Source organism: Ovis aries, chromosome 5 (genome assembly GCF_016772045.2).
Source record: "Ovis aries strain OAR_USU_Benz2616 breed Rambouillet chromosome 5, ARS-UI_Ramb_v3.0, whole genome shotgun sequence".
In the NCBI taxonomy this organism is placed as follows: domain Eukaryota; kingdom Metazoa; phylum Chordata; class Mammalia; order Artiodactyla; family Bovidae; genus Ovis; species Ovis aries.
In genome coordinates this window covers 42,126,278-42,153,758 of record NC_056058.1, presented here as the reverse complement: position 1 = coordinate 42,153,758, position 27,481 = coordinate 42,126,278, and the positions used below count along the sequence as shown (strand labels likewise).

At 36.2% G+C, this 27,481-nt stretch overlaps 1 protein-coding gene across 6 annotated transcripts in view; it reads left to right on the top strand.

Annotated features, from left to right (window-relative positions):
* AFF4 (ALF transcription elongation factor 4) overlaps nt 1-27,347 on the top strand; it is a 78,655-nt gene extending 51,308 nt beyond the window's left edge. For 3 of the 6 annotated variants that reach the window (XM_042250515.2, XM_004008791.6, XM_004008792.6), the window contains 14 exons: nt 722-776; nt 1,261-1,298; nt 1,704-1,866; nt 2,340-3,257; nt 6,115-6,203; nt 6,790-7,030; nt 11,864-11,958; nt 12,533-12,596; nt 12,699-12,835; nt 13,083-13,154; nt 14,789-14,882; nt 15,647-15,690; nt 16,673-16,893; nt 21,544-27,347. In XM_042250515.2, the coding sequence (XP_042106449.1) occupies nt 722-776; nt 1,261-1,298; nt 1,704-1,866; nt 2,340-3,257; nt 6,115-6,203; nt 6,790-7,030; nt 11,864-11,958; nt 12,533-12,596; nt 12,699-12,835; nt 13,083-13,154; nt 14,789-14,882; nt 15,647-15,690; nt 16,673-16,893; nt 21,544-21,671 (2,359 nt within the window). In that variant the 3' untranslated portion in view covers nt 21,672-27,347. Of the gene's footprint in view, nt 1-721; nt 777-1,260; nt 1,299-1,703; nt 1,867-2,339; nt 3,258-6,114; nt 6,204-6,789; nt 7,031-11,863; nt 11,959-12,532; nt 12,597-12,698; nt 12,836-13,082; nt 13,155-14,788; nt 14,883-15,646; nt 15,691-16,672 lie in introns of all 6 variants that reach the window. The other 3 variants (XM_060416500.1, XM_060416498.1, XM_060416499.1) reach the window with 1 other exon arrangement.
* Nucleotides 27,348-27,481: the final 134 nt, after the last annotated feature.

Here is a 27,481-nt window from a genome sequence, read left to right as displayed (position 1 = left end):
CTTTTAAAAACTAATTCCAGGAACTGTTAACTTAAAGTATTTATTTGTGTTTTTTAAATAGTTGATTTGAATTTTGATTAAGAAAGATTTGGACTCTGGAGTTACTTTTAATTCATACATGGTTATTTCTCTTGTATAACCGAGATTCTTGCCCAAAATTGTACATCTGCAAAGAGCACTCATCTTTCATAGCAAGGCATTTATGAACTAGCACTTTGTGTGTTCTGGTTTTCACAACTACCCAAGTATACATATCTCTTCATAAAACATTGGGGATAGTGAAATAGAATTGCTGATGCTTTCATTTTATCTTCCTTCTTTTTGAGAGTCATATTCCTCTAGTGGACTATTGGGTATGAGTATGGTAATTTGTTTTAATAATGAATGAGTTTGTATATTTGCAATTAGAGATAACAGAAGTGAGTATGGGAGTTTGTGGCAGGTAACTTTTATTTAATTAGAAAACAAAGATGAATATTTTACTTATGGAAAAGTTAGAGCTTCCAAAATTGAAATTGTTAAATGTCATCTTTCTCAGATTTTTACTCTGGATATAAACCAAACCAGACATAGTAAGACTTACTGGGTCTTTTCTTTATTTTTCAATTAAATCTTTGGCTACCACGGTGACTATTTCTAGAATTATTGTTGAATATCTAATACTCTGCTATGCCATGATGAAATTCCCAAAATAATCATCCTTTCTGTCTTTTCCTTCTAGTATGTTAAAAGATGACTTAAAGCTAAGCAGCAGTGAAGACAGTGATGGGGAACAGGTGTGTCTACTTAGGATTTACTAGTTTCATGCAGTGTTTGTTTTCATTGTCTTTTACAAGAGTTATAATTGAATAGTGCATTTATGATCCAGGTAGTTAAGATAAGTTCATTCCTGCTTTTCTGACACTGGTATATTTCCAGTTTTCCACTCTGTCTTTAAACCTCCACTTTTTTCCTTTTTTTTTTTTTAAATGTCTTTTCCTTTTTTCTTTTTTTTGTCTTTTCCTTATTACTTAGCATATATCAGAACATCCTCATGAAGCATGAGATTGTTGATAAGAGGAATTATTAACACAGCTTTTAATCTTATCCTGGCAATTCATTATTCTTCCGGTGAAAACAGTATTTCATAAGTGTTAAGTGACCATTGATGCATGTATTAGAGAAGAAAGTTTTTCTATTAAGATTTCACATATTGTTCACATTAAGCAGATAAAGTACTATTTATTCATTTATAGATTTCCTCTCATGTTTTAATTTTAGGATTGTGATAAGACAATGCCAAGGAGTACACCAGGAAGGTAAGCATCCTTTTATTTTTTGTTTTACTTAGAGTAGAAGGGTCAATCTGATAACGGTGTGTAGTGATAGAGTAATTGACCTTATAAAGTAAATATTATTATTACAACTCTGTAAATTAACCAAAAATCATTGTGAATTGTGTTTAAAATAAATGAATTTTAGAGTATTTTGTACCCCAGTAAAGCTTTTATTAAAGGTGAGTACTAATGGCTAATGTAGCATTTCAGAAACTTTTTAAGGAAGTATTTATTTCATTTATAATGAAGTTTTAGAATCATAAAATTTGAAGAGATTAACAAATAGTAAACATTTTAAATAAAGTGGAGTGTCAGCTTTGAATGCTTACGGGTTGTCATTCTGAAAAAAAAAATCTTTTGGTCATTTATATTTTTTATTTCTTTTAGTAACTCTGAACCTTCACACCATAATAGTGAAGGGGCAGAAAACTCCAGGGATGATTCTAGCAGCCACAGTGGATCTGAAAGCAGCTCTGGATCTGACTCAGAGAGTGAAAGTAGTTCCAGTGACAGTGAGGCAAATGAGCCATCCCAGAGTGCATCTCCTGAGGTGAGAGGGAGCCAAGAGGGTCCCTTCTTTTTAGGCACTCTGAAGGCCCCTGGTGATGCCCAGTATTTACTTTGAGCTTTATTTTTCTTTCAACCTGGTGACTCATGTTATTTAGTTATGGTGAAAAGAAGTCTTAAATAGTATAAATTCACTGTAGCTTGATAAAATGTGGTTTAAAATCTCTGTTGCTTCCTACATCATTGGTTTGCTTTCTGGAATTAAATGTACTGTATGGACTCCTGAAAGGGCTATTTAATATTTAAAGGCTATATATATATAATAATTAGCTTATCTTCTCATTCAAGTGATTAGAGCTATTATTATTTTTAGCCTTTTGCTTTGGTTCAGTTAGAACTATGAAAAACATATGCTTTTGTGGTGTTGGGCATCATGTTTTTTCCTCTTCCTTGAGATTATGAAGAAAGGAGAAAGTTTCAGTACTGAAAAAGCATATTTCTTTCTCTGTTTTTCAGCCTGAACCACCTCCCACAAATAAATGGCAACTTGATAACTGGCTGAATAAAGTAAATCCACATAAAGTGTCACCAGCTTCTTCTGTGGACAGTAATATCCCATCATCTCAAGGCTATAAAAAGGAAGGCCGAGAACAGGGCACAGGGAATAGCTACACGGATCCAGGTGGTCCTAAAGAAACAAGTTCTGCTACTCCTGGACGAGACTCCAAAACTGTCCAAAAGGGATCAGAAAGTGGGCGTGGGAGGCAGAAGTCTCCTGCCCAGAGTGACAGCACAGCACAAAGGAGAACTGTAGGAAAAAAACAACCCAAAAAGACTGAGAAGGCAGCTGCTGAAGAGCCCCGTGGAGGCCTGAAGATAGAGAGTGAAACTCCTGTAGACATGGCTACCAGCATGCCCTCCAGCAGACACAAAGCAGCCACCAAAGGCTCAAGAAAACCCAATATAAAAAAGGAGTCCAAATCTTCCCCTCGACCTTCAGCAGAGAAAAAGAAATACAAGTCAACAAGTAAATCTTCCCAGAAATCGAGGGAAATTATAGAAACAGATACCTCATCCTCAGATTCGGATGAAAGCGAGAGCCTTCCTCCTTCCTCACAAACTCCTAAGTACCCTGAGAGTAATAGGACTCCCGTTAAACCCTCCTCAGTGGAGGAAGAAGATAGCTTTTTTCGGCAACGAATGTTCTCTCCTATGGAAGAGAAGGAACTTCTTTCACCCCTCAGTGAGCCTGATGACAGGTATCCACTTATTGTGAAGATTGACCTGAATCTCTTGACTAGAATACCAGGAAAGCCTTACAAAGAAACAGAGCCACCCAAGGGGGAAAAGAAAAATGTGCCAGAAAAGCACACAAGAGAGGCTCAGAAACAAGCCTCAGAGAAAGTTTCCAACAAAGGCAAGAGGAAACATAAGGTTTGTAATGGGTTTTTTTGTTGTTCTTGTTGTTGTTGTTGTGGTGTGAACATCATCCTCTAAAATGCAGTGGAAATCTCATTAAGCCAAAAACTAGCTCGTTGATTCACAGCTATGAAGGAAAATAGAGGTGAGCCTGAAGTCCTGATGAGACAACAGACACAAGAGTCTCTTGAGGACCACTGTGCCTCTCCCTGTCTCCTTTAGTAAGGAATTATAGTTTCTAATCAGATAAGAAATGAACCAGTACATCTGTTCATAGTGTGTGCTGGCCAATGTAGAGGTGAGAGCAAAGCAAAGATTGCAAACTGACCTTTACAACATTTTTAAAATTTTGGTTTTACATGTCTGTAGTTGGGATATATACTCTCCAGGTTGTCACACTTCATAACACTTTCTTCTCTCTTATATCCAGACCAAGTCACATGTTTTAGATTACAAATTCAAGCTGGTAAATTGACTCACCAATTTTAACATGTCCTTAAGAATTTCACCAATCCATTGTACATAGCTGTACCACAGCTTTTCTGCTTTTTCAAACACCCATATCTGCAAGTTCAGAACTAAAAACATCTGCTGGCACATAACCAGCTCTTGTCCCTAAATAATTCCAAGATAATTTGGATTTACAGATAAAGCTTGGTGTATACTTTTATGGTCAGCTTTTTTAGACCCAGGAAATATGAAAATTCATGGATATCTGTGATTGGAAGATAATGGACGTATAATGGAGCTGAAAAACTTACATATAGAGACAGATTTTTTGGAAAGAAGTGTGATCTCTCAACTTTAGTGAGAAATCTTTAGAGGAGAGTACATTTTACTAATTTGTATGGAAGAATAGTGTAATTTTCCTTGATACACATGTGTGAATGCGATTATAAGATATTGAAAACATGAGCAGGTGAACAGGATACCAGGTGGACTGAGAACAAAATCCCAGGCCCAGCTGACCCTGAGAATCTCATGTAGAGGACAGGAAGAATATAGCATTTTCTTAAAATGAAATGAGTCTGCAGTTTTCCCTCTTTTTTCCTTGGAACCACAGTACTGTGTGCTATTGCTGATGTATTTGGACAAATGAGAATAACACTTTTTTTTTTTTTTTGCATCTTCAAAAGTTGAAGATTTTTTAAAATTTGAATTTCTAGAAAACTGAAGCTTCCTACTTTCAGTACTATAGCTAAGAGCTTCCATTATTGTAGTAAAGAGATGCTTTATTCAACTGGTAAACTCTTTAGGGCTGCTGGATTCTAGAGCCCACAGCCTCACATTGCTGGACTTAGTTATGGGATTTTATATTATTCTGTATAATTCATAGAAATTATATGAAATAAGAGCTTGTATATGATAGATTTTGCTCCTTAAAAAAATAAGATGTTTCTTATGGAATTTAAAAAATGGTTCTTTTATCTTTAAAAAGGTATTACAAATCTTTATAAACTTTTTCAGACATTTAAAATATAATATACTGAGTATATTTTACTCTTGTTTAAAATTTTACAATATACATAACTTGTAATAAAAAAAACCCTTCCTCTAAAAGGAGTGTCCCTTATCTCTGTTGGAGAAGGAAATGGCAACCCACTCCAATATTCTTGCCTGGAGAATCCCATGGACAGAGGAACCTGGTGGGCTACAAGTCCCATGGGGTCGCCAAGAGTCAGACATGACTGAGTGACTAAGCATATCTCCTTACCTCCCCCACATCTCATTGGCATGTATTCCTCACAAGTTTTTTTATATCAATACCTGTAAATGAAATTTTGATTTTATAAAATGTATATCACCAGGAAACTTAGTGATGATTATTTTTCCCCCCTAGAATGCCATACAACTTGCAGGATCTTAATTCCTTCAGCAGGGATTGATTCCAGGCCCCAACAGTGAAAGCGCTGAGTCCTAACCACTGGACCACCAGGATATTTCCCAGTGATGATTTTTGAGATTGCTTTGTTCTTGAAGATAAAGCAGATAATACTGAGAAAGAGACCAGCCAAGGATAATGAAAGATGCTGATTCCTTTTTCTCATGTTCTCGCATGTCCAACTTTAATCATTTGTGTATGGGAACAAATTCTTTTGTATGGCAGGATGTTTGCAATATTTGTGCCCTGATATTTAAATCAATAGGAAAACTTAAATTCCCCAAGCATAGTAGCTTGATAATTATAGACAGGCCCATAGCTTTTGTTTCAGCAAAAAAGTTTTTCAAAAATCTTGGCTAAAAGCAAAAAAAAGGACAGTAACAAGTGTTGTTGAAGATGTGGAGAATGACAGTGCCGATGGGAATGTAAAGTGATTGTAGCCACTTTGGGACCTAGTTTAACAGTTTCTCAAAAAGTAAATAGACAGTATTCCCTTATGACTCAGCAATTTCATCCCTACGTATATACCCGAGAACAGTGAAAACATGTCCACACAAAAACCTATACTTGAAAAGTAGGAAAAATTCAAATGATGAATGGATAAATAAAATGTGATATATCCATACAATAGAATATATTCATTCATTAAAAAGAAAATATTGACAATCTTACAACACATGAATTTTATGATATGTGAATTATATCTTAATTATCTCATCCCCCCTCCTCAAATCATGAGACTGAAAAGATGCCATTTAAAAGACTGTTTCAGCATTTCAGCTTTTCTTATCTAAAATAGGAGACTTCTTCTCAGACTTAAAAACCTAATTTATTTAACACTGTTTAAATGAGTTCTTTCACTTCACATTTATCTTCTTTCTGAAGTATATCAGAGATTAACTGTTTGAGGGTGACTAGCACTGAAAACTGAAATTAGATGAATAAAAATCAAAACCTAACTGCCTTTTTTTCCCCCTGTTTTTCATCCAGAATGAAGATGATAACCGAGCCAATGAGAGCAAGAAACCTAAAACAGAGGACAAGAATATGGCAGGCCACAAACCATCCAGCAGCAAAGAGTATGTCTACAAAACATGTTAATGTGTGTGTTGATCTATGTGTGTTATTTGCTGCTGGGTACTTTCTAATGTGCTCTTAGAATATTCCATTTAGTATGTATATGTTACACATTTCTGTACACAGTCATATACCAAATAGTGGGAGGTTTTGCTTTTAGTTAATTGGGATGAAAAGCAAGATTCAGTCACTTTATCTCTCTTTTTAGGAGAATAGGAAGTATTCATAGGATAAGAATTAAAGTAAAGCTTTACCACTTTCAGGTCAGATGGCAAGCTTATGTATAGCTGCGGGAGACATTCACCATTCCTCTTTTTGTTTTTATTCAATCACTATTTATTGAATACTTGTGTGTGGCAGACCAAGGTTTAGGCACTGAGTATACAACCATAATGGGGAGGAAACACTGGAGAAGATATCTGCCCTCTTAAAATTTATAGTTTTATTTTGTTTTATAGAAATCATATGTTCTAATAATCAAATAGGGAAAAACAAATTTATCTTGAATAGAGGCAAAGTCAAATGGGAAAAGTCCATCACTCTTACATGACTGTGTGGAGAAATGAGGGCATTTGTTTGGTTTGGCAGGTCATCTAAACAGAGTACTGCTAAAGAAAAAGATTTATTGCCTTCTCCTGCTGGGCCTGTTCCTTCAAAAGATCCAAAAACAGAGCATGGCTCTCGGAAGAGGACTATTAGTCAGTCTTCTTCTTTAAAGTCAAGTAATAACAGCAACAAGGAAAATAGTGGCAGCAGCAAAAACAGTTCCTCCGCATCAAAGCAGAAGAGGACTGAAGGGAAGACTTCCAGTATCTCTAAGGAGGTCAAGGTAAGGCACTGAGGGACCTGAGCCTTTTGAAAAAACTCTTGCCATGTGACTTCTCCAAGGTAACTATGCTTTGAAAAATTTTTAAACATCTTACTAATCTTACAGATCTGTTCATTTTTACTCTCAAAATGTCGTAGTCTGTGATCTGAGACCATGAAAGGAATGAAGTCATCTGGACACACGCATATTATTGGTTAAGGCAGAAGTTGGAAAAGTTGGTTTTCCATAATTGGAAAAGTTGGTTATGGAAGAACAGTTGATTATGATCAAATTTATAAATAACTCCAGTTGTTCTGATTGCATTCTTATCTATGGTTTTAAATTGTCTTTGGATCATTTAGAGTTAGATTTTACAAGCTAGTTATACTACATAAAGTGCTAAAGCAACCATTTGGCTTCATGAAGAAGAAAAATATTCTTTAGCTGAGCTAGCACTGGAATTAGCCCTAGAGCATGATCATCAGGTAGGGGAATATTCTTAATGTTTGTGGGTGCATAACTAGATCAGAGAAGCTTTTTCAAGGTTGTACTTAGGCTCTAATACTGAATTTGTTTATCAGGTTTTTCATTGCTTTCTAAGGTGATCTGGTCAGGAGCAAACTCCCTGAAAAAGTTAAGAAAATACCTAGATTTTTTAAGTATATAATTTACTGCATTATTATTTGTGACTTAAAATAAGCAACTGTTTAACAGTTGAAAAAATTGACAAAGGCAGTTAGTTGTGCTTATTAAATGTGGTGATTAAATCTTTTAAATTTTGAGGTAATTTAAATTGTGAACAACGTCTCAAATTGAGATATACCGAAGGCTTTTTCTCCAGCTGGACCGCTTCCATAGCAGTTTAGATAGTGTTCTTGAGGAACCTGTTCTGTGGGCCTCCTTCACTGACTTAGTTCTCTGTTTACCTGCTGGCTGGCTCTTTCTCTATTTCCCATCCTTGAACTGTAGGATTTGAGACCTGTATGCTTCTTCTTTTAAATCTCTTCTCTCTCTTTCTTTCTTTCATTTTAAAATGTACTCATTAAGTGAGTTCTTCTGCTCATTTGGTTTCTGTTATCTCATAGGTAAAATTCAATGTCTATGTCTCTTCTCTTGTCAGCTTCTTGAAAGCAGGGATTTGTGTCTCACTTGTTTGCACTTTATCCAGTGTTTAACTTACTGGATAGAATTAGATAATATGAAAAACCAAAATTACATATAATTTTTATTTTCTGTTTCTCTAGATATTTGCTGATACCAAATTTTTGAAATATGTTGGCATAAATTTTGTTCATTATAGTCTTTTATTTTTCATATCTTTAACATTGCTTCTTATATTGTCTTTTATTTTTAATTTTAGTTTTCTGTACCGTCTTTCTCTTCTTTCATCAGTTTCATCAGAGGCTTATCACTTTTACTTGTCTTTTTCAAAAAAACAGGCTTTCTTTGTCTTTATTCACTATAGTTTGTTTTATTTTCTATATCATTAACTTATACTCTTTATAATTTCCTTATGTCTTTTTGTTTTGCTGTTCTGTTTATTAACTTTTAAAGATGGATACTAAGCTTGTTTTTCAAAATTAATTGTAAGCTCTTTTTCTCTAATATTCAAACATAAGCAGTTAGACTATATATTTTCCTCTAATTACTGCTTTAGCTGCATCTTCAAGACTTGGTATATACTATTTTTATAACTCAGTTCAAAATGTTTTTTAATTTCTTGTGTGATTCCATCTTTGGTCCAAGAGTTACTTAAGTGTGTTACTCAGTTTCCAAACATACAGAGATTTTCTGGTTGTCTTTTGATTAGTACTTCTACCTTGTAGAAGGGGCTAGAAAGTGATCCGCGTGCAGTAATCTTTTGAAATTTGTTGAGTTGCTTTGTAAAACAGCGTAGTATATGTAGATTTTTGTAATGAAAAGACTGTGTCTTCCACATGAATTAGAGACAGTGTATAATTCAGTTAGATTAATGATATTTTCACACCTTCTGTATGCTGACTGATATTTTGTTAGTCCTTTTCTACCAGTTTTTTTAATTAATTGAGATAAAGTTGATATATAACATTGTATTAGTTTCAGGTATACAACAGAATGATTTCCTATATATATATAATGCAAAAATTTACTCAACCACTGTAAGTATAGATAGTATTTCTTACCACACATAGTAATTTTTCTTTATTTTCAGAAACTTCATTTTTCCTTCAATAAATTTAAACATAGGCACTTATATTTAAGTTGGTACATACGTAATTGAGATTTTTACATTGTTGAAATTTGCCACTTGATATTGGAATACATTTGTAAATAAATATGATTATGTTGTACATTATTTTAATGCACACTTCTTTATGATTTTTGCTGATGACTTGTATTACTTACTATTCATTTTAAACTTATTTTATGCTATGGAAATGATGTTAGACAAAAATCAAATTCGAGTGATTTTCTTATTTGAGTTCAAAATGGGTGGTAAAGCAGCAGAGACAACTTGCAACATCAACAATGCATTTGACCCTGAAACTGCTAATGAACGTACAGTGCAATGGTGGTTCAAAAAGTTTTATAAAGGAGATGAGAACCTTGAAGATGAGCGAGTGGCCAGCTATCGAAGTTGACAACGACAGACTGAGAGCCATCATTGAAGCTGATCCTCTTACAACAACACAAAAGATTGCCAACCATTCCACAGTCATTTGGCATTTGAAGCAAATTATGGAGGAGAAAAAGCTTGAGCTGACTGAAAATCAAAAAAAAATCATCGTTTTTAAGTGTCATCTCTTTTTCTGAGCAACAACGATGAACCATTTCTCAATCAGATGCAGTGAAAAGTGGATTTTATACAACAACCAGCAGCAGCAGTGATTGGACCAATAAGAAGCTCCAAAGCACTTCTCAAAGCCAAAGTTGCACCCAAAAAAAGTCATGGTCATTGTTTAGTGGTCTGCTGCCAGTCTGATCCACTATAGCTTCCTAAATCCCGGCAGCACTATTAACATCTGAGAAGTATGCTCAGCAAATTGATGAGATGCACCAAAAACTGCGATGCCTGCAGCTAGCATTGGTTAACAGAAAGGGCCCAATTCTTCTCCACAACAGCGCCCAACAGCACGTTGAACAACCAACGCTTCAAAAGTTGAACAAATTGGGCTATGAAGTGCTGCCCCATCTGCCATATTCACCTTACCTCTCACCAACCGACTACCACTTCTTCAAGCATTTCAACAGCTTTTTGCAGGGGAAATGCTTCCACAGCCAGTAGGACGCAGAAAATGCTTTCCAAGAGTTCATGGAATCCCAAAGCATGGATTTTTTCACTACAGGAATAGACAAACTTATTTCTCGTTGGCAAGAACATGTTGACCATAATGGTTCCTATTTTGATTAATACAGATATGTTTGAGCCTAGTTGTGATGATTTAAAATTCATGGTTGGAACCACAATTACTTTTGTGCCAACCTTAATAGGTCTGTTTATAAAACACAGGGGGAAAGCTGTCCAAGATTGCAATAGTATTCAGGAAGCCATTTGGTAAGTGTGCAGATTTTACCATAAAGAGTTTAGTATTTTTTCAAATCTCAGGGCTTTTTTTTTCATTCTTGAAGAAAACTGTGATAGGTGGAACTTGAAAGGACTCTTTTACAAGAAAAGAAAAAATAATTGTTACATGGTTTCTTTTAAACAGAAGTAATAAAAAATATATATTATTGGGCTTTCTAATGTTGAGACATTTATTAATTCATAGGATAAATTCTACTTATTTATGGCTTTTTAATGGGAAAAAATGTGTATTCAATTTATTGAAGATAGGACCGGAGGGGAAGCTGTTGGGAGGACAGGGTCATAGCCCTTGCGTTAAAGGTCTCTGTTGATAGGAGACAGAATAGACATGTTGATAGGAGGCAGAATAAAATTTAAGAAAGTGTCTAGGCTTTTGAAATCTGATAGATCTGAACTTAAAACCCAAATTCCAGGAATACTATTTAAAAGCTGTTTGGACTTGGGCAAGTTGCTCAGCTTCCTTGAGACTACTTTTTATCTATCCTAATAGCAGTACATATTTCATAGGGTTGTTAAAGGATTAATGGTTATACTAAGTACTTGGTTAACTTAGTGCCTAGTAAATAGTAAGTACATAGTAAATGTTAGATATTGTAATTGTTTTCATTGACCAGTTATTACCAGTAAATTTTGTCTGAAGTAATGCTACTATATTGATGTTAGATTTGTGTATTCCTTAAGTTTTTACAAGTGTCAGTGTCATTGCCTCCCACATAGTAGACCCCTAATAGAAGGCTTTTGAGAGTCCCTTGGACTGCAAGGAGATCCAGCCAGTCCATCCTAAAGGAGATGGATTGTTCCTGGGTGTTCATTGGAAGGACTGATGTTGAAGCTGAAACTCCAATACTTCGGCCACCTGATGCGGAGAGCTGACTCATTGGAAAAGACACTGATGCTGGGAAAGATTGAGGCAGGAGGATAAAGGGACAGTAGAGGATGAGATGGTTGGATGGCATCACCAACTCAATGGACGTGGGTTTAGGTAGACTCTGGGAGTTGGTGATGGACAGGGAGGCCTGGCGTGCTGTGGTTCATGGGGTCACAAAGAGTCGGACATGACTGAGTGACTCAACTGAATATTATAAGTAATATTCTTGGTTATTTAAAGTGGGCTCATTCCATAAAAAGGACATTTACATTATGAAATTTTAAATTTTTATAACAAGGGAGTTAACTACCACAGACAATGGAATTTTGTTTGTTTTGTAACCACGAGCTAAAAAATACTTTGAGTTTAATTTTAATTTCATAATATTCAATGTAGTTTTTGTTTTTATTTTTCTGGTCAGGAAAAGGCTCCAAATAGTTCTTCTAACTGTCCTCCATCTACACCAACTCCTGATGCTTCTAAGCCTCGGAGAACGAAGCTTGCCTTTGATGACAGGTAAGATAAATAAGATTTTTTATGCATTTAAGAAATCATTCCAGTCAGCATATAAGAAACTCATTTTAATGTCTGTCAGTGACCAGAAGAATTGGTTGTATTGTGATATTGTTGTACTGTGATATTGTGACAGAATATTCAGATTTTTAATTTTAAAGACACCTTCAAGTCCAAGCATTGCTCCTTTTAACTTAATTTACCTTCATGATTCTCATGGAGAATGTGAATAATGTACCTTCCAGTAGTCCACCTTTGCTGACTTTACTGTTTAAAGGCTTTCTTAAGTAAAACAGTGTAGGTTTAAAATAAAGACTGTCTCATGTCTCAGATAAGTAACATAGGGTTTTTTCCCCTCCATTTTGATAAAGTATTTTTCCTACCTACATTCTGTTTACTCTCAATCTTTCAAATGATTTATGCTCTTAACCTAATATAAACATTCGTCAGGGAAAAACTAATCAAATGTTTAGTAATTTGTCTTTACTTGAGGACATGAAAACTGAGGGCTATAAAACTAATATTATCTTAGGAAAATATTTCCCATTTTACTTAAAATAAAAAATTTACATTGCAGAAATTATTCAGCAGACCATTATTTACAAGAAGCAAAAAAGCTAAAGCACAATGCAGATGCATTGGTATGTAAATATTTATATATTTAATCAAATTAACTTAAATCTTCATTTGTTCTCGTAGCACATCAGTGTGGCTCTCATTTACCTTTATTCTCCTTTCTTCAGTCTGATAGGTTTGAGAAAGCTGTATACTATCTTGATGCTGTGGTATCTTTCATTGAATGTGGGAATGCATTAGAGAAAAATGCTCAGGAATCCAAATCCCCATTCCTTATGTATTCAGAAACGGTGGAGCTCATCAAGTAAGTGGGGAAACTTTCTGCATTGTTGGCAATAATATTTCTCTGTTCTTTCTTGGAAAGGACTAATTTATAAAATAATAGCCAAAGAGGATCCTTAATCCTTTATTGTCCTTGGATAAGGAGAAGTAGACACTTTAGTGGGTATTTTTGTCTTTAAGTTTGATTTTAATGTTTAGAGGACTGAGGAGGTCATAAAACAGATGAAGTATTATATTTTGTGTCCTTTGTTTCTTCTCTTATCTCACAGATACACTATGAAGCTAAAGAATTACTTGGCACCAGATGCTACAGCTGCAGATAAAAGACTTACAGTGCTTTGGTAAGTGTTGCATGTTAGCCTCTGCTAGATGACAAAGCAGTTTCGTAAGGAACTGTGCTGTCTGTGTTCTTCTGAAAGTTATCCTTGAATTGGCCTTCCATAACCCAGTCATAAATCTATTCTTGATGGGTCAAGAAGAAAACAACAGAATTCCTACTGAAAATTTTTAATTGTTGTGAGCCTCTCCTCTGTTGCCCTCTTGACAAAATAAAAGCCTTGGTAGAGTGAGACTGATATTAGAACTTTCTATTAAGTAATCACTTTTTTAGGCTCTTTTTTTGGATTTGACTATAGTTTACTTTTTTTTTTTTTAAACTCTGAGGCTTCTATTGTGTATTTCAGTAAAGATGGACACTATAAAAAATCCAGGCTCTTCTTTTGGTATCCTCTCCCTCCATTTACATATACATATACCTTACCTTTGGGGCTTCCCTGGCAGCTCAGCAGTAGAGAATCTACCTGCAATGCAGGAGTTGCAGGAGATGGGGTTCAGTCCCCAGGTTGGGAAGATCCTCTAAAGGAGGGCATGGCAACCCATTCCAATATTTTTGCCTGGAGAATCTCATGAACAGAGGAATCTCACGGGCTATAGTCTATAGAGTTGCAAAGAGTTAGACACAACTGAAGCGACTTTGCGCGCCCGCATTCCTTACCTCAGGTAGCAAACATCTAGCTTGCTCAGAATAAAGAAATGACTTGTTTGCTTATCCCCAGAGAGAGAGTTTATCAATCATGGTTATTTACTTTACCAGGTACTGGGTTTAACAAGTGGGAGAGCAGCTGTAGAAAAAAACTGGCACAGTCCTATTTGTCATGGAGTCCAGGGTATAGTGTGAAGAGACAGAAATTAATCAAATAACCACACAAGTACATGAATTCAGTACTTTGAAGGAAAAGTTTATATAACTGTAAAGGTAAACTGTAGGGATACTTAGTCCTTAGGTAGAGGAAACATTTACAAGGGCTGGATAGTGAAAAGAAACTGGAAACCTTGTGTCAGGAAACTAAAAGACCCAGGAGAAGTAAGTGAAAGTGACTGGAGAGGTAGGCAGTGATGGCCATGCAGGGCCTTTGTAAGTTTTACATATGTTACTTCAGAGTTGTAATATTACAGTTGAGTTCCTAGTTTTGTTGTTTTAAATTATTTTTAGTTTAATGTAGAGATTATGCTCTGAAGTTTTTTTGGGGGGGTGGTTATTGAGGGAAGAGGTGGCTGTGCCATACGGCTTATATAGGATCTTAGTTTCCTGACCAGGGATTAAACCTGGACCACAACAGAGAAAGATGAAGCACTGAATCCTAACCACTGGACTGCCAGGAAATTCCCCCGCAGTGATTTTTAGTCCCTATGTTATAAATGACACATTGGTGTCCTGGGGATGAGGTTTTGATTTTTGAATGTCAACAAATAGGAGGCTAGTCCTAGGTCTCTTCCTCTTCCTTTCCCTCCCTAGGTTGTGTACCATAATAAGATCACACCTTTTGGTTTTGCCTAAGAGTTAGTGTCATTGACCTTATGCCATGGTCTGCTCACATGAATCACTTGTGTACTCTGGCGCAATGTGAAGCTTGTCTATGCGATGTGGCCAGAGTCTGTTGTCCTGGTAAATAAGCTGTCCTTTTCCATTGGCTAGCCTACGATGCCAGTCTTTGCTGTACCTGAGGCTCTTCAAACTGAAGAAGGAAACTGCTCTGAAGTATTCAAAGACGCTGACAGAGCATCTGAAGGTAAGTACACAGTAAGAGTATCTGTTTCCCAGGAGACAAAATTTGTAAAGTCTCCTATTGCCGCCTCAGAAGTGCCCTCATGTTTTTCCTGTCAAAGGAGAGGAAGTACTACTGTTTGGGAACTTTCAAATAGTTTGAGGTTTAAAATGCACACATATCTGATTGTGGAAACTATGTAGCAATATACAGTAGCCCTTAGTAATCTTTCAATGTATATAATCTATTTTTATCACAAAACCTAATGTTTTTTCATGATAGCCCTACATAAGTCTTCCTAAAATTCAGCCCTGATAATGACTTGGAATGCTTTAATAGCTTAGCATTGCCTGTAGGGTCAAGTGAAAGATTCTTACTCTGACCTACAAGGCCTTCAAGATCAATCTCTCTCCCACTCTCCCTCTTTCTTTTCTGAAGTTTACTCCAGGTAAATTGTTTGGCTCATATACACTCTCTTGTCTGCAGCCTTTGTACACAGGATGACTTGCCTTGCTCTACGCCTTCTCCCCTCTTCTTTATCCATCTGAATGTTACTCATTCTTTGTCTCTCCCTTTTCAGTCTTCCAGAACACCCCCGCTATTATCTAAATAACGTCCTTCTGTTGCACATACACACACACACACACACACACACACACACACATTTTGGTTTCTTAAGATCAGTACTGGCCCAATGCTTTTGAATATATTTATTATACTTAAATAAAGAGTACTTCATAAATTACTTTTTTTTTTTAATTATTAAGTACATTTTCTTTTCTCCACAGAATTCTTACAATAACTCTCAAGCACCATCACCAGGCTTGGGAAGGTAGGTAAATTTTATTCTGTAAAATTTTATGTGACAAGTTTATTTTTATGTGAAAGTGGAATAGGTTTCGCCACTTTCCAAAAAAGGTACTTTTTGTGAAAGTGAAAGTCGCTCAGTCATATCCAATTCTTTGTGACCCCATGGACTATAGCTTGCCAGGCTCCTCTGTCCATAGAATTCTCCAGGCCAGAATACTGAAGTGGGTCGCCATTCCCTTCTCCAGGGGATCTTCCCAACCCAGGGATCGAACCCAGGTCTCCCACATTACAGGCGGATTCTTTACCATTATCATTTTTTTTTTAAGTTGAAAATATCTTAAACATGCTCTTAGAAAGATTAGAGAAGGAACATTTCACCTGTAGAAGTCTGAGTTGTTTTGTTTTTTTTTACAACTCCTCAACCTTTCTCAGCTTTATTTCTGTGGCTAGTTGGAGTTTTATCACCTTGCACTTATCTTTGTTCATGTCTGGACACTGCCAAAATTTAATAACAGTGGCCTGATTATGGTTTGTCCTCCATTCCCACATAACCTCCATCCCACTCATCCACAGAAAGGATAAAAACTACCATGAAATCTCATATTGTTAATCCATTCAGCTTTCTATAAAACAATTGGGAAGTACCTAATTATATCCCCAGATAGGTGGAAAGTATGTTGAGCTGAGAGTGATATGATCTAGCTTCTAAGTCTTGGAACAGCTCTTACCAAAGTATATGACTTCCTCACTTCTTTCCCATCTTTTGTACTGTTGCCATTGGTTAAACCAAAGAGTCTTGATAAAATAATAACTCACAATAAACACTTTAGTGAGCTAAGTATTTATTTAAAAGAACCTGTACTTCTTTGGAAGTACAGTTCCCTTTTAGTTTAAAAGAACCTTCAAATTTTAAAAGCCTTCATGTAGGAAGAACCAGTCATACATTAATTTCCTCACATTCATCATTTTCTATATGAATAAACTTCCTGTTTCTCTGTGTGTAGCAAAGCTGTTGGGATGCCTTCCCCTGTTTCTCCAAAGCTGTCACCAGGCAATTCAGGAAATTATTCTTCTGGAGCCAGTAGTGCTTCAGCAAGTGGTTCTTCAGTGACCATTCCACAGAGGATCCACCACATGGCAGCCAGCTATGTTCAGGTTACATCCAACTTCCTCTATGCCACTGAAATTTGGGACCAAGCCGAACAGCTTTCCAAAGAGCAAAAAGGTAAGGAGGTCTCTGGAGAGACTCTGAAGGATGGAATTGTTAAAAAGAGATTTTATGGAATAGTTAAATTAAGTTTCTCTTGTACATTTAGTTTATTATCTAGTCTAGAGTTAATGACAGTCAGTTTGCTGATCTCCATTGCTTATCAATCATGTAAATGTACTGAGTTTTGTCAAAAAAATACCTTGCACTATAGTGGTGACACAAATTAAACAAAAAATAGTTTTGGTCTAAGACAAATATGCGTTTGTTCAGCCACATTTAATTGCAGCTTATACTATAAAAGTAATAAAATGTATAATCTGTCCTGGGACAGTTAAGGTAAATTTGGCTATGGGCAAAGGAGTATATCCAGACATCTTATACATATGAAGTATTTAATATATAAGAAAACATGTTCATACTGGATTTTTGAAGATATATTGGAAGAAACTTACATGATAAAAGAGACCATAAAATGAATAGCCTTCTGTCTAGCATTCTTTAATATTAGATCATTGCACCTTGTTATCTCCCAAACTAAGAACACTAAGAATTAGGAAGTATTAAAGATCTTTGAAAAAGTACAGAATAAACACTTCAGTAGATGTTTTTTAGCAAATATGTGTATGTAGCATCTATTCAGGCAGCTCCTTTGTAGAAAACTTTAAGTAGCCAATCAAGCAAGTATACTTTTGTCACAGAGTATATTTAAATATAATGCTTATAGCATCAGATGAAAATGAAAAATTCTGATTCCTAAAGAGGGGTAATGGTGGGAGGAAGTTTGTGTTTCTAAAAACCTGGTTTGTTTCTAAAATTTTAAATATTGTCACTACAACTCAGGAAAGGTTACAAGATGAAATTCTTAAGTTATCCCTACATTACATTCTTCTCCCTGATGCCAGTTTTCTAGCATCATTTTTCCTTTCATCTCTCCATTCCTCCCTCCCTTTCCTTCTTCCTTCCCCCTACTATTGTTTACATTCTTACTTGCCTGCCTGTCTACCTACATATTTTATGCTAATTTTCAAACACTGACTAAATAAGGAAGAGAATGGTATAACGATCCCATGTACCTTTTACTCAACTTCATTTTCAGCAATATAGCAGTTTGCTAATCTTGTTTTCTTTTCCCCCCACCATCCCTCCTCATCACCCCCATCATGTTTTTCTTTACCCTGGTTTATTTTAAAGCTAACTCCTTTATGTCTTCTAAGACATAATCTCCCCTTAGATTTCCTATTGTTTGAAGTATGCCTTTTTTCTTTAAACAGTTGGGTTTGTTTCAAACAGGATCCAAACATTCATTGATCAATTTTTTAAGTATCTTCCGTTCTTCTGTTTCTTTGGCGGGGAGGGGCATGCCATTGATATCAAGGAGAAACTGTACCATAGAATGCATCAGATTCTGGATTTTGCTGATTACTTCCTCATGGTATTGTTTAGCTTGCTCTTCTGTCCCCCTCATTCATACTGATAGTTAATATCGTGAGACTTGATTAGAGTCAAGTTCATTATTTTAGGTAAGAACTTTTCATAGGTGGAATTGAAGAAAGTAGGGAAAACCACTAGACCATTCAGCTATGACCTAAATCAACTTCCTTATGATTATACAGTGGAAGTGAGAAATAGATTTAAAGGACTAGATCTGATTGATAGAGTGCCTGATGAACTATGGACAGTGGTTCATGACTTTGTACAGGAGACAGGGATCAAGACCATCCCCATGGAAAAGAAATGCAAAAAAAGCAAGGTGGCTCTCTGGGGAAGCCTTACAAATAGCTATGAAAAGAAGAGAAGCAAAAAGCAAAGGAGAAAAGGAAAGATATAAGCATCTGAATGCAGAGTTCCAAAGAAAAGCAAGGAGAGATAAGAAAGCCTTCCTCAGCGATCAATGCAAAGAAATAGAGGAAAACAACAGAATGGGAAAGACTAGAGATCTCTTCAAGAAAATTAGAGATGCCAAGGGAACATTTCATGCAAAGATGGTCGATAAAGGACAGAAATGGAATGGACCTAACAGAAGCAGAAGATAATAAGAAGAGGTGGCAAGAATACACAGAAGAACTATACAAAAAAGATCTTCACGACCCAGATAATCACAATGGTATGATCACTCACCTAGAGCCAGACATCCTGGAATGTGAAGTCAAGTGGGCCTTAGAAAGCATCACTATGAACAAAGCTAGTGGAGGTGATGGAATTCCAGTTGAGCTATTTCAAATCCTGAAAGATGATGCTGTGAAAGTGCTGCACTCAATATGCCAGCAAATTTGGAAAACTCAGCAGTGGCCACAGGACTGGAAAAGGTCAGTTTTCATTCCAATCCCAAAGAAAGGCAATGCCAAAGAATGCTCAAACTACCACACAATTGCACTCATCTCACATGCTAGTAAAGTAGTGCTCAAAATTCTCCAAGCTAGGCTTCAGCAATACGTGAACTGTGAACTCCCAGATGTTCAAGCTGGTTTTATAAAAGGCAGAGGAACCAGAGATCAAATTGCCGATATCCGCTGGATCATCAAAAAAGGAAGAGAGTTCCAGAAAAACATCTATTTCTGCTTTATTGACTATGCCAAAGCCTTTGACTGTGTGGATCACAAGAAACTGTGGAAAGTTCTGAAAAAGATGGGAATACCAGACCACTTGACCTGCCTCTTAAGAAATCTGTATGCAGGTCAAGAAGCAACAGTTAGAACTGGACATGGAACAACAGACTGGTTCCAAATAGGAAAAGGAGTACATCAAGGCTGTATATTGTCACCCTGCTTATTTAACTTCTATGCAGAGCACATCATGAGAAACGCTGGGCTGGAAGAAGCACAAGCTGGAATGAAGATTGCCGGGAGAAATCTCAATAACCTCAGATATGCAGATGACACCACCCTTATGGCAGAAAGTGAAGAGGAACTAAAAAGCCTCTTGATGAAAGTGAAAGAGGAGAGTGAAAATGTTGGCTTAAAGCTCAACATTCAGAAAACGAAGATCATGGCATCTGGTCCTATCACTACATGGGAAATAGATGGAGAAACAGTGGAAACAGTGTCAGACTATTTTTCTGGGCTCCAAAATCACTGCAGATGGTGATTGCAGCCATGAAATTAAAAGACGTTTACTCCTTGGAAGGAAAATTATGACCAACCTAGATAGCATATTGAAAAGCAGAGACATTACTTTGCCAACAAAGGTCCGTCTAGTCAAGACTATGGTTTTTCCAGTAGTCATGTATGGATGTGAGATTTGGACTGTGAAGAAAGCTGAGCGCCAAAGAATTGATGCTTTTGAACTGTGGTGTTGGAGAAGACTCTTGAGAGTCCCTTGGGCTGCAAGGAGATCCAACCAGTCCATTCTGAAGGAGATCAGTCCTGGGTGTTCTTTGGAAGGACTGATGCTGAGGCTGAAACTCCAGTACTTTGGCCACCTCATGCAAAGACTTGACTCATTGGAAAAGACTCTGATGCTGGGAGGGATTGGGGGCAGGAGAAGGGGACGACAGAGGATGAGATGGCTGGATGGCATCACCGACTCAATGGACATGAGTTTGGGTGAACTCTAGGAGTTGGTGATGGACAGGAAGGCCTGGCATGCTTCAATTCATGGGGTCACAAAGAGTCGGACACGACTGAGCGACTGAACTGAGCTGAACTGAACTGAACTCTATATTTCCTATTAAATCATACTATGAGTTATATAATGGTTATTCCTTTTTTAGTCTTAGCAGTATTTGACCATTCAGCTGGTGTTTGCCTGATTCAGTTTGATGTAAACTTTAAAATGTTAAACTATTTAACTTAGGCTTTTAGCATCCATTGATGAATATCACCTACATGTGTTATTCCATTAGGAAATAGAAAATTCATCACCAGTTTATTAGCTGGAGTTCTATAAAGGAAATCCTTTTCTCCTCAACTGTTTGATTACTTCTTATATATAGTATACTAAGGTCTTTATTATCATTGTGCATATAAAAACTGTCCTCACTGAGTCCTACATCCCTCTGTTTTCTCCCAGAATGGTGTTGGGATCAAAGGTTAGGATACTGTCATTCTTTCCTCCTCTCTACCCCCTGCCTTACATATACATCAGTCTAATTTTGTTCACATAGAAAGAATCATGTCATTTCTATCTCTTACATTTTAAAACTACTGTTTAAAACATGAGATTCAGTTCATTAAAGTTGTATGACATGATTACAGCAGAAAGATTGGACACAGGCTATTGTACGTATCTAACTTCACAGGGGCTCTAATGGGGGAAACTTGTAGATAACAACATCTTGCTTTTTCATACCACTTGCTTCGTATATAAAAGTTGTTCACAGAGAATGTTTTGAGTAATAGTATAGTGTGACTACCTTGTATAATTAGGTCTCCATTTTAATCATGTTTGCTTTGTAGTAGCAATTTCCATCGGTGACATTTTGTTTATATGTGTAACTCTTAATTCCTGACCATTTAGTCTTTTTAAAATGTTTTGTGACTTAGGGAAAAGATGTAACTTGATTGACTATGGGATGATTTGTTATAAAGCATGAACAGTTAATCATTTTAGTGTAGGAGGAAATATCTTTTACTTTATATGAATAGTTTTTTACAATCTAGACTAAAAACTTTAAAGCACTGATTGAAAAGAGTGTGCATCATTTAATGAGTGTTTTTGGTTTTCTAGAATTCTTTGCTGAACTGGATAAAGTAATGGGCCCTCTCATCTTTAATGCAAGCATCATGACAGACCTAGTTCGTTACACCCGGCAGGGACTGCACTGGCTTCGCCAAGATGCCAAGTTGATATCCTGAACTGAACACAATCTCGTTGCCTCTGATTTTCTCCACAACACTGTGTCATGTCACGAAGGAAAACTGCCATAACACACCACCTAGTTGACACTAAGAATGAGGAATGGTTTTCTCTTCCCTGGTTCCTGCAATTTTTTTTTTAATAACCCAAAGTCATGTCATTTGACCCTTTAATATTCCCAATATGAAAATTTATTTAAATGCTTTTAAATCTGCAGCATGTTGATAGTTGGTTTCAATGATCTATAATAAGATTGAAATTTCAGTTGCAGTTCATTACTAATTTGTTGAAATTCTATTTATTAATTTTTTTTAAGTTCCCAGATTGGGGGTAGTTTAAAACTTAGTTATTTCTGCCTATAAATTTACTCTGTTGAATATTTTATGTACATTTAATGTAGACTTTATTTATATACTTTGGGAGCTTTGTTACCTAAAAGTAATGTCTTTTTGTGGTAGCTCTTCTAAGAGTAAGAGTTGGTTTATCTAGAATATGGACATGTTCTTTCTACACCTACTACCTGATACTACTTCAGATCTTAAGTACAATTTTATTATTGCAGAATTTATACTTAGTACAATATTAAGGATATTCTTCTACACATGGAAAATCACTTAAATATGAGAAGATGGCAGTCTATGTGAATGTAAAGTGAAATGTTTCTGATTTGGTATGCATTATTTCAAGAACTGTGAACATGTGTTAATAACACTATAGCAATCACAAGGTGACTGTAACTTGCATTTAATGCATTACAAAAGAGGGCAGGCAAACTTTCTAGGAGAAGCATATCATGTGAAGGGTTTCATAAAAGGACAATCTTGAACCTTATGGATTTTATTAAACCATATGTTTGGTTGTTGTTGTTACTACTAATAATTTGACACTTAACTGAAACAGAATAAGTTACTGTTGAACAAAGGATGATCCAACTCCTGAGGGCTGCTGCCTATGTCTCTTTCATTGATGATGTTTGTAGTGTAAAATCTCTCTTCAGAATTTTAATTAAAAAAATTTTTTCCCACACTAGATTGTGATGCTCCGGTAGGAGCATGCAGTGACTGATGTAAAATGGCCTGGAGCTTTGGTGTGTGTGCTTTTTGCTATACAACTTAGGGTTCTAATGCCTGATATAGAGATGATGAATTTCACCTTTTAAACCTATCTTATGTTTACTACCTTTGTATTTTGAAAGCCTTCATCAATGATATGTGTTTCTGATGGGATCAGAAAATTCGCACTAGAAAAGTACCTAACTTGGTTCAATGTGAGCTCTCTTGGGAAGGGGAGGGGAGCAGGAGTAGAGCTTAATAAGCCAGCTCTGTTAAGAGTTGTATATCAAAGTACCTTTCCCTTATAAGGTGCAGATAGGAGTTAAAGGTGAGAAATATACCTTCTTGTCTTTTGTTTTAGTGCCCCTATCATGTCTGGTGTGCCTTAAATCTTACCTTTAAATGAAGATTCTGTGGATTGTTTACAGATGAAGTTTTACACTAGGAGCAGATCACCCGTATGGTTGGTCTTCTATAGTAATAATGTTAAATTCTCTTTCCTTTTCAGTTGTCCTTTAGGGTCACATGAAGATTAATTCTTTCAGAAAAGCTAATGCTTTGGTACATGACTTAGTCTAACCTATTGGGTAATGCTGCTTCAAAAAATAGTTTGTCCTCTCAATTCCAAAAATGAATCCATTCAATCAGAAAAAAAAGGATTGCCCTGTTATTTATAGATGATTGCTAAGGTCTGAAATGAGAAAGAAAGGATAGAAAATCTCTTAAGCCCAGTGGTGTAGTGGCCCCTCTGTGTCTGAATCTACACTTACAAAGCTAGTTAACTTTTCTTGTCCTGTGGCCTCATCTTGAGCTTCTTAATGGTTTTGTACCTCGTTTTTTTTGCATATCACTGAAGATTCAGATCCTCAATTTATGTTGAATTTAACGATTTTCCCTTGGAGAAAATTGCCTCTAATATCTTGCTAATTTTATCTTAGTGTGTTTTAGGAACAGTTTTCCTTAGGAAGACAGCTTGTCTATGATCCATGGTGGTTATTCAGTAAGAAACTTGCCACAGTTAATCAAAGCAAATGTTTGTCCTGTTCTTCTCTAATTTCTCTGACTCTGATTCCTTAATTTTCTGTGATATCTTGGAAATGGAAAAAGTATCCTTTAAGCTTTTAGACTTTCAGCAACAGCAGCCAGTGGGGCACTTCTGAGTTCCAGTGTGTTCTAGTCTCTTGTGAGTCCTGAAAGATAGCAGGAACATTTATTTTCCAGGTCACATTGATAATTTGCTAAAGCAGAATTTCCTGCATGTTTTATGGTGCTGTGCTAAAATATTCTGTCTCTAAAACTGTTAATTCTTGGGAAATTAGTTTTTCAAGCTTTTAATTGTGGAGGGTTTTCCCACTAGGTGGTAATGGGCGATGGATCAAACTCCTTTTCTAAACAATTGAATTTTCAGTGTAAAAGTCTGTGGAAACACCACTCCTTCTCCTCTGTGTCCATCTCCTCAGAAGTTCTGTCTGTCTGCATCTGTTCCAGCATGTACTTTGGACTCCTTTACGGGCGACCATTCCTCCTTCCTCAATAGGTGTCTTCAGTGTTCTCTAAATACTTACAACTGATTCTGACAAGTAGCTAAAACTTACTTAGCCTAAGACTTGTATTTAACATAGTTAATTATAAAAATAGCAACTATTTTAAAAATTGTTCTGTTGACTGCTCTTAAGACCACACTTGTATGCCAAGAGGCAGCAGCCACACCACTGGCAACCAGCAAACAGATTACAGTGGAGGAAGTTGTCACATGGTATAATATTGCCCAGCCTAGGCTGGGCTGTGGGGAACACTCCCCTCCAGGTGATTCAAGTTGCCACAGTCCAGCCTAGGACCAGCCTGACTGGGGAGCATTTAGCCCATTTCTTGCCTCAGTGCCACCTTTTTCTGGGCAAGTAGTTAACTGATTTTATAAGCAGTGAATACTTCAGATAAATTCACAGTTGTAGTTTCTGCAGAGTAGAGAAGGTGGACCATCACTAGTTTAATTCTCCAACGTAAAAGCTGTCCAGAGTAATGTGTGCACGTGCCCGCACATGCCTGTGCTCTGGGGGGCTCTTTCACTGATGGATGCACAGGTGTTCGGGTTGCACTTTGAACGACACACTTGTGGCTTTATTAGGTTTGCTGTTGTTTGTTGTTTTTTAATCGTCGTTTGTTTCTTTTCATTAAAGAAAGGTCTAATCAGCTAGATCAGACAGCATCATTTTTGTATTTAATGACAATGACTTTGAGAAATTACCTTATTGAATAAGCTTGTGTTGTGAAGCAAGAGCCTGCAAAACACACCTGTTGTAAATGAACGTTCTGGCTCTGGAGGCCAGCAGCACTCTGTGGAGTTTCAGAACAGTCTGTAGTTGCTCCAGTCAGTGATGCCTAGTTGTGTAAAGGAGAGGTACGCTGTGCACTCTTCTAAGTGTGAGGGTATGCAACTTTGGATATATACACATACACACTTTATATATATGTATGTATGTATGAAAACATGAAATTAGTTTGTCAGAAATGTGTGTGTTTAGTATTTTAGCTTAGTGCAACTATTTCCACATTATTTATTGATCTAAGACACTTTCTTGTTGACACCTTGAATATTAATGTTCAAGGGTGCAATGTGTATTCCTTTTAGATTGTTAAAGCTTAATTACTATGATTTGTAGTAAATTAACTTTTAAAATATATTTGAGCCCTTCTGTAGTATTATAGGGCTCATACAGGGTGGGAAGGATTTTAATTTTCCAGTTGCTAATTGAACAAAAGGGCCTCATTATGTATTTTGAATTATAGAAGTTTGCCTCTGGATCCCAGGAACATCTACTGGGAAGGATGTTTTAGGCAGATGGTGAAGATTGTTTTTTAATCCTAAGTAAATTGCAAAGCAAAACATTTCAAATCCATCTAGATTCCTATAACTCATATTCCCTAATTATGTGAAACACAGATTTCATTTCAGTTTCATGTATCTATGTGTTGGAGAGGCAGAATTTTTTCCAATAATAACATTGCACATCTAAGGTTGCTATTCAGTAATATAAATAGAAGAGATAAGTATTGAATGACTTAGAATATATAGTGACAAGAGGCCAAATTGTTCATGTTTGTGAGCAATATTCTTTCACGTATTCACTAATAGATAAATTCATTTTAGACCCCTAGACCCTATAACCAAGCTGACAAGTTATAGGAAGTAAGTTATTAATAGTTGGTAAAGCAAATGCAGATTCTGTTCACTCAAACCATATGGTTAATTAAAAAGAACTTACAGTCTCCCGAAAAGCGAACGGAAAGAATATCTTCTTTTTTTCTTTTTGATGGCATTTGGTCACAGAATAAGGCAATAGAGTTAAGTCTAAACCAGTCTTTAAGCAACGGAAAATAGCAACCCAAGTAATTGTCATATAATGAAGTTGACTTTGGGGAATGTCAGCTTTGACCTCTCCTTGCCCACCGTTCCTCAGCTAAGCATAAATTCCCATTCTTAAAAAGAAACAGCCAAAAGGTGCTCTAATTTAGAGCATGGGGGAAAAGCTCTCACCAAGAAATTCTAGTAATACTCTGTTATGACCTTTTACTGCTCCCACATGGGGTTTCTTTTCAGCTTTTTACCACTGGAATTTTCTACCTGCTATGTTCCTCTCTGGAAAATGTCTATTTGGAAATGCTGCCTTTCAGATCAATGCCATAATTATCCATACTGTTGAGTTTGTTGTTGCTGTTCAAGTGTCCCCATTTTACAACTTCATGCACACACCTGGCAGATCATTGACATGAGCATTCAACAGTACTGGGGTCGAGGTAGGGTAGGAATGGGCAGGGCTCACCAACAGAGCTGGCCGAGGTGGCAGTGCCTGAAAAGGCGTCACCTTTGAGGACCAGATGTGGGGTTGGTAAGCACAGTTATGAAAATTTCTATCCAGCCTCCGTTTTGAATGGTTTTAAGAAATTTTGTATATGGAGGACATAAATACTTATATATTTATTGAAAATCCTTTTTTTTTAATTAAAATTATTTGGTGAATAATGGTTTGACCTTTGGGGAGGGTTTTGGAGGGGAGGTAATGCCACTGATAAATTAAAAGCCTTGTTGATTCTGCAGAAAGGTACTGTTAGTGTCTGATAGGATGCCTTTGTTTTATACATGATCCAAATCTTTGTTTTACATTTATTTTATCCAAAATATTTAGGCATCTGACATTTTCAACCAAAATTTGAATTATATACTGTGATTTTTATTTGTTGCAATACATTAAAATTTCAGAGGTACTTTGGGGCTCAAAAGCTAGGATTTCTAAGTCAGTATGTGCGTTTCACGTAATAAAGCTGTTAATGGTGAGCAAAGTATTATATACTAACTAGATTTTTCCACATCTGTATAGTATATTATATGTATTTTGTGGTATTGAGATTATAGAAAGTTTAGAGTGTCAAACATGCGTTTAATGTGTATTTTTAAACAAATTTATGGCAATTAAAATATTTGGAGACAAGGGTATCACATTTCAATTTGTAAAGATCTTTTTAACTCTACTGTGTCATTAAGATGCTTTGTATAATGCCAAACCATAGCTGGAGAAACTAAGTTTAATAAATATCAAATAGATTTTCTGTATTAAAGTTGATAAACACTGTGCTCTCTATACTTTTTCAACTCTTACTTTGCCCTTTTTGTGTACTTTCTGTTTTGTATATTAGGGTCCAGTGCTACTCTTCCTTTAAAGTCTGGTCCCACCAGTCCAGGTCTTAATTTCTGATTACAG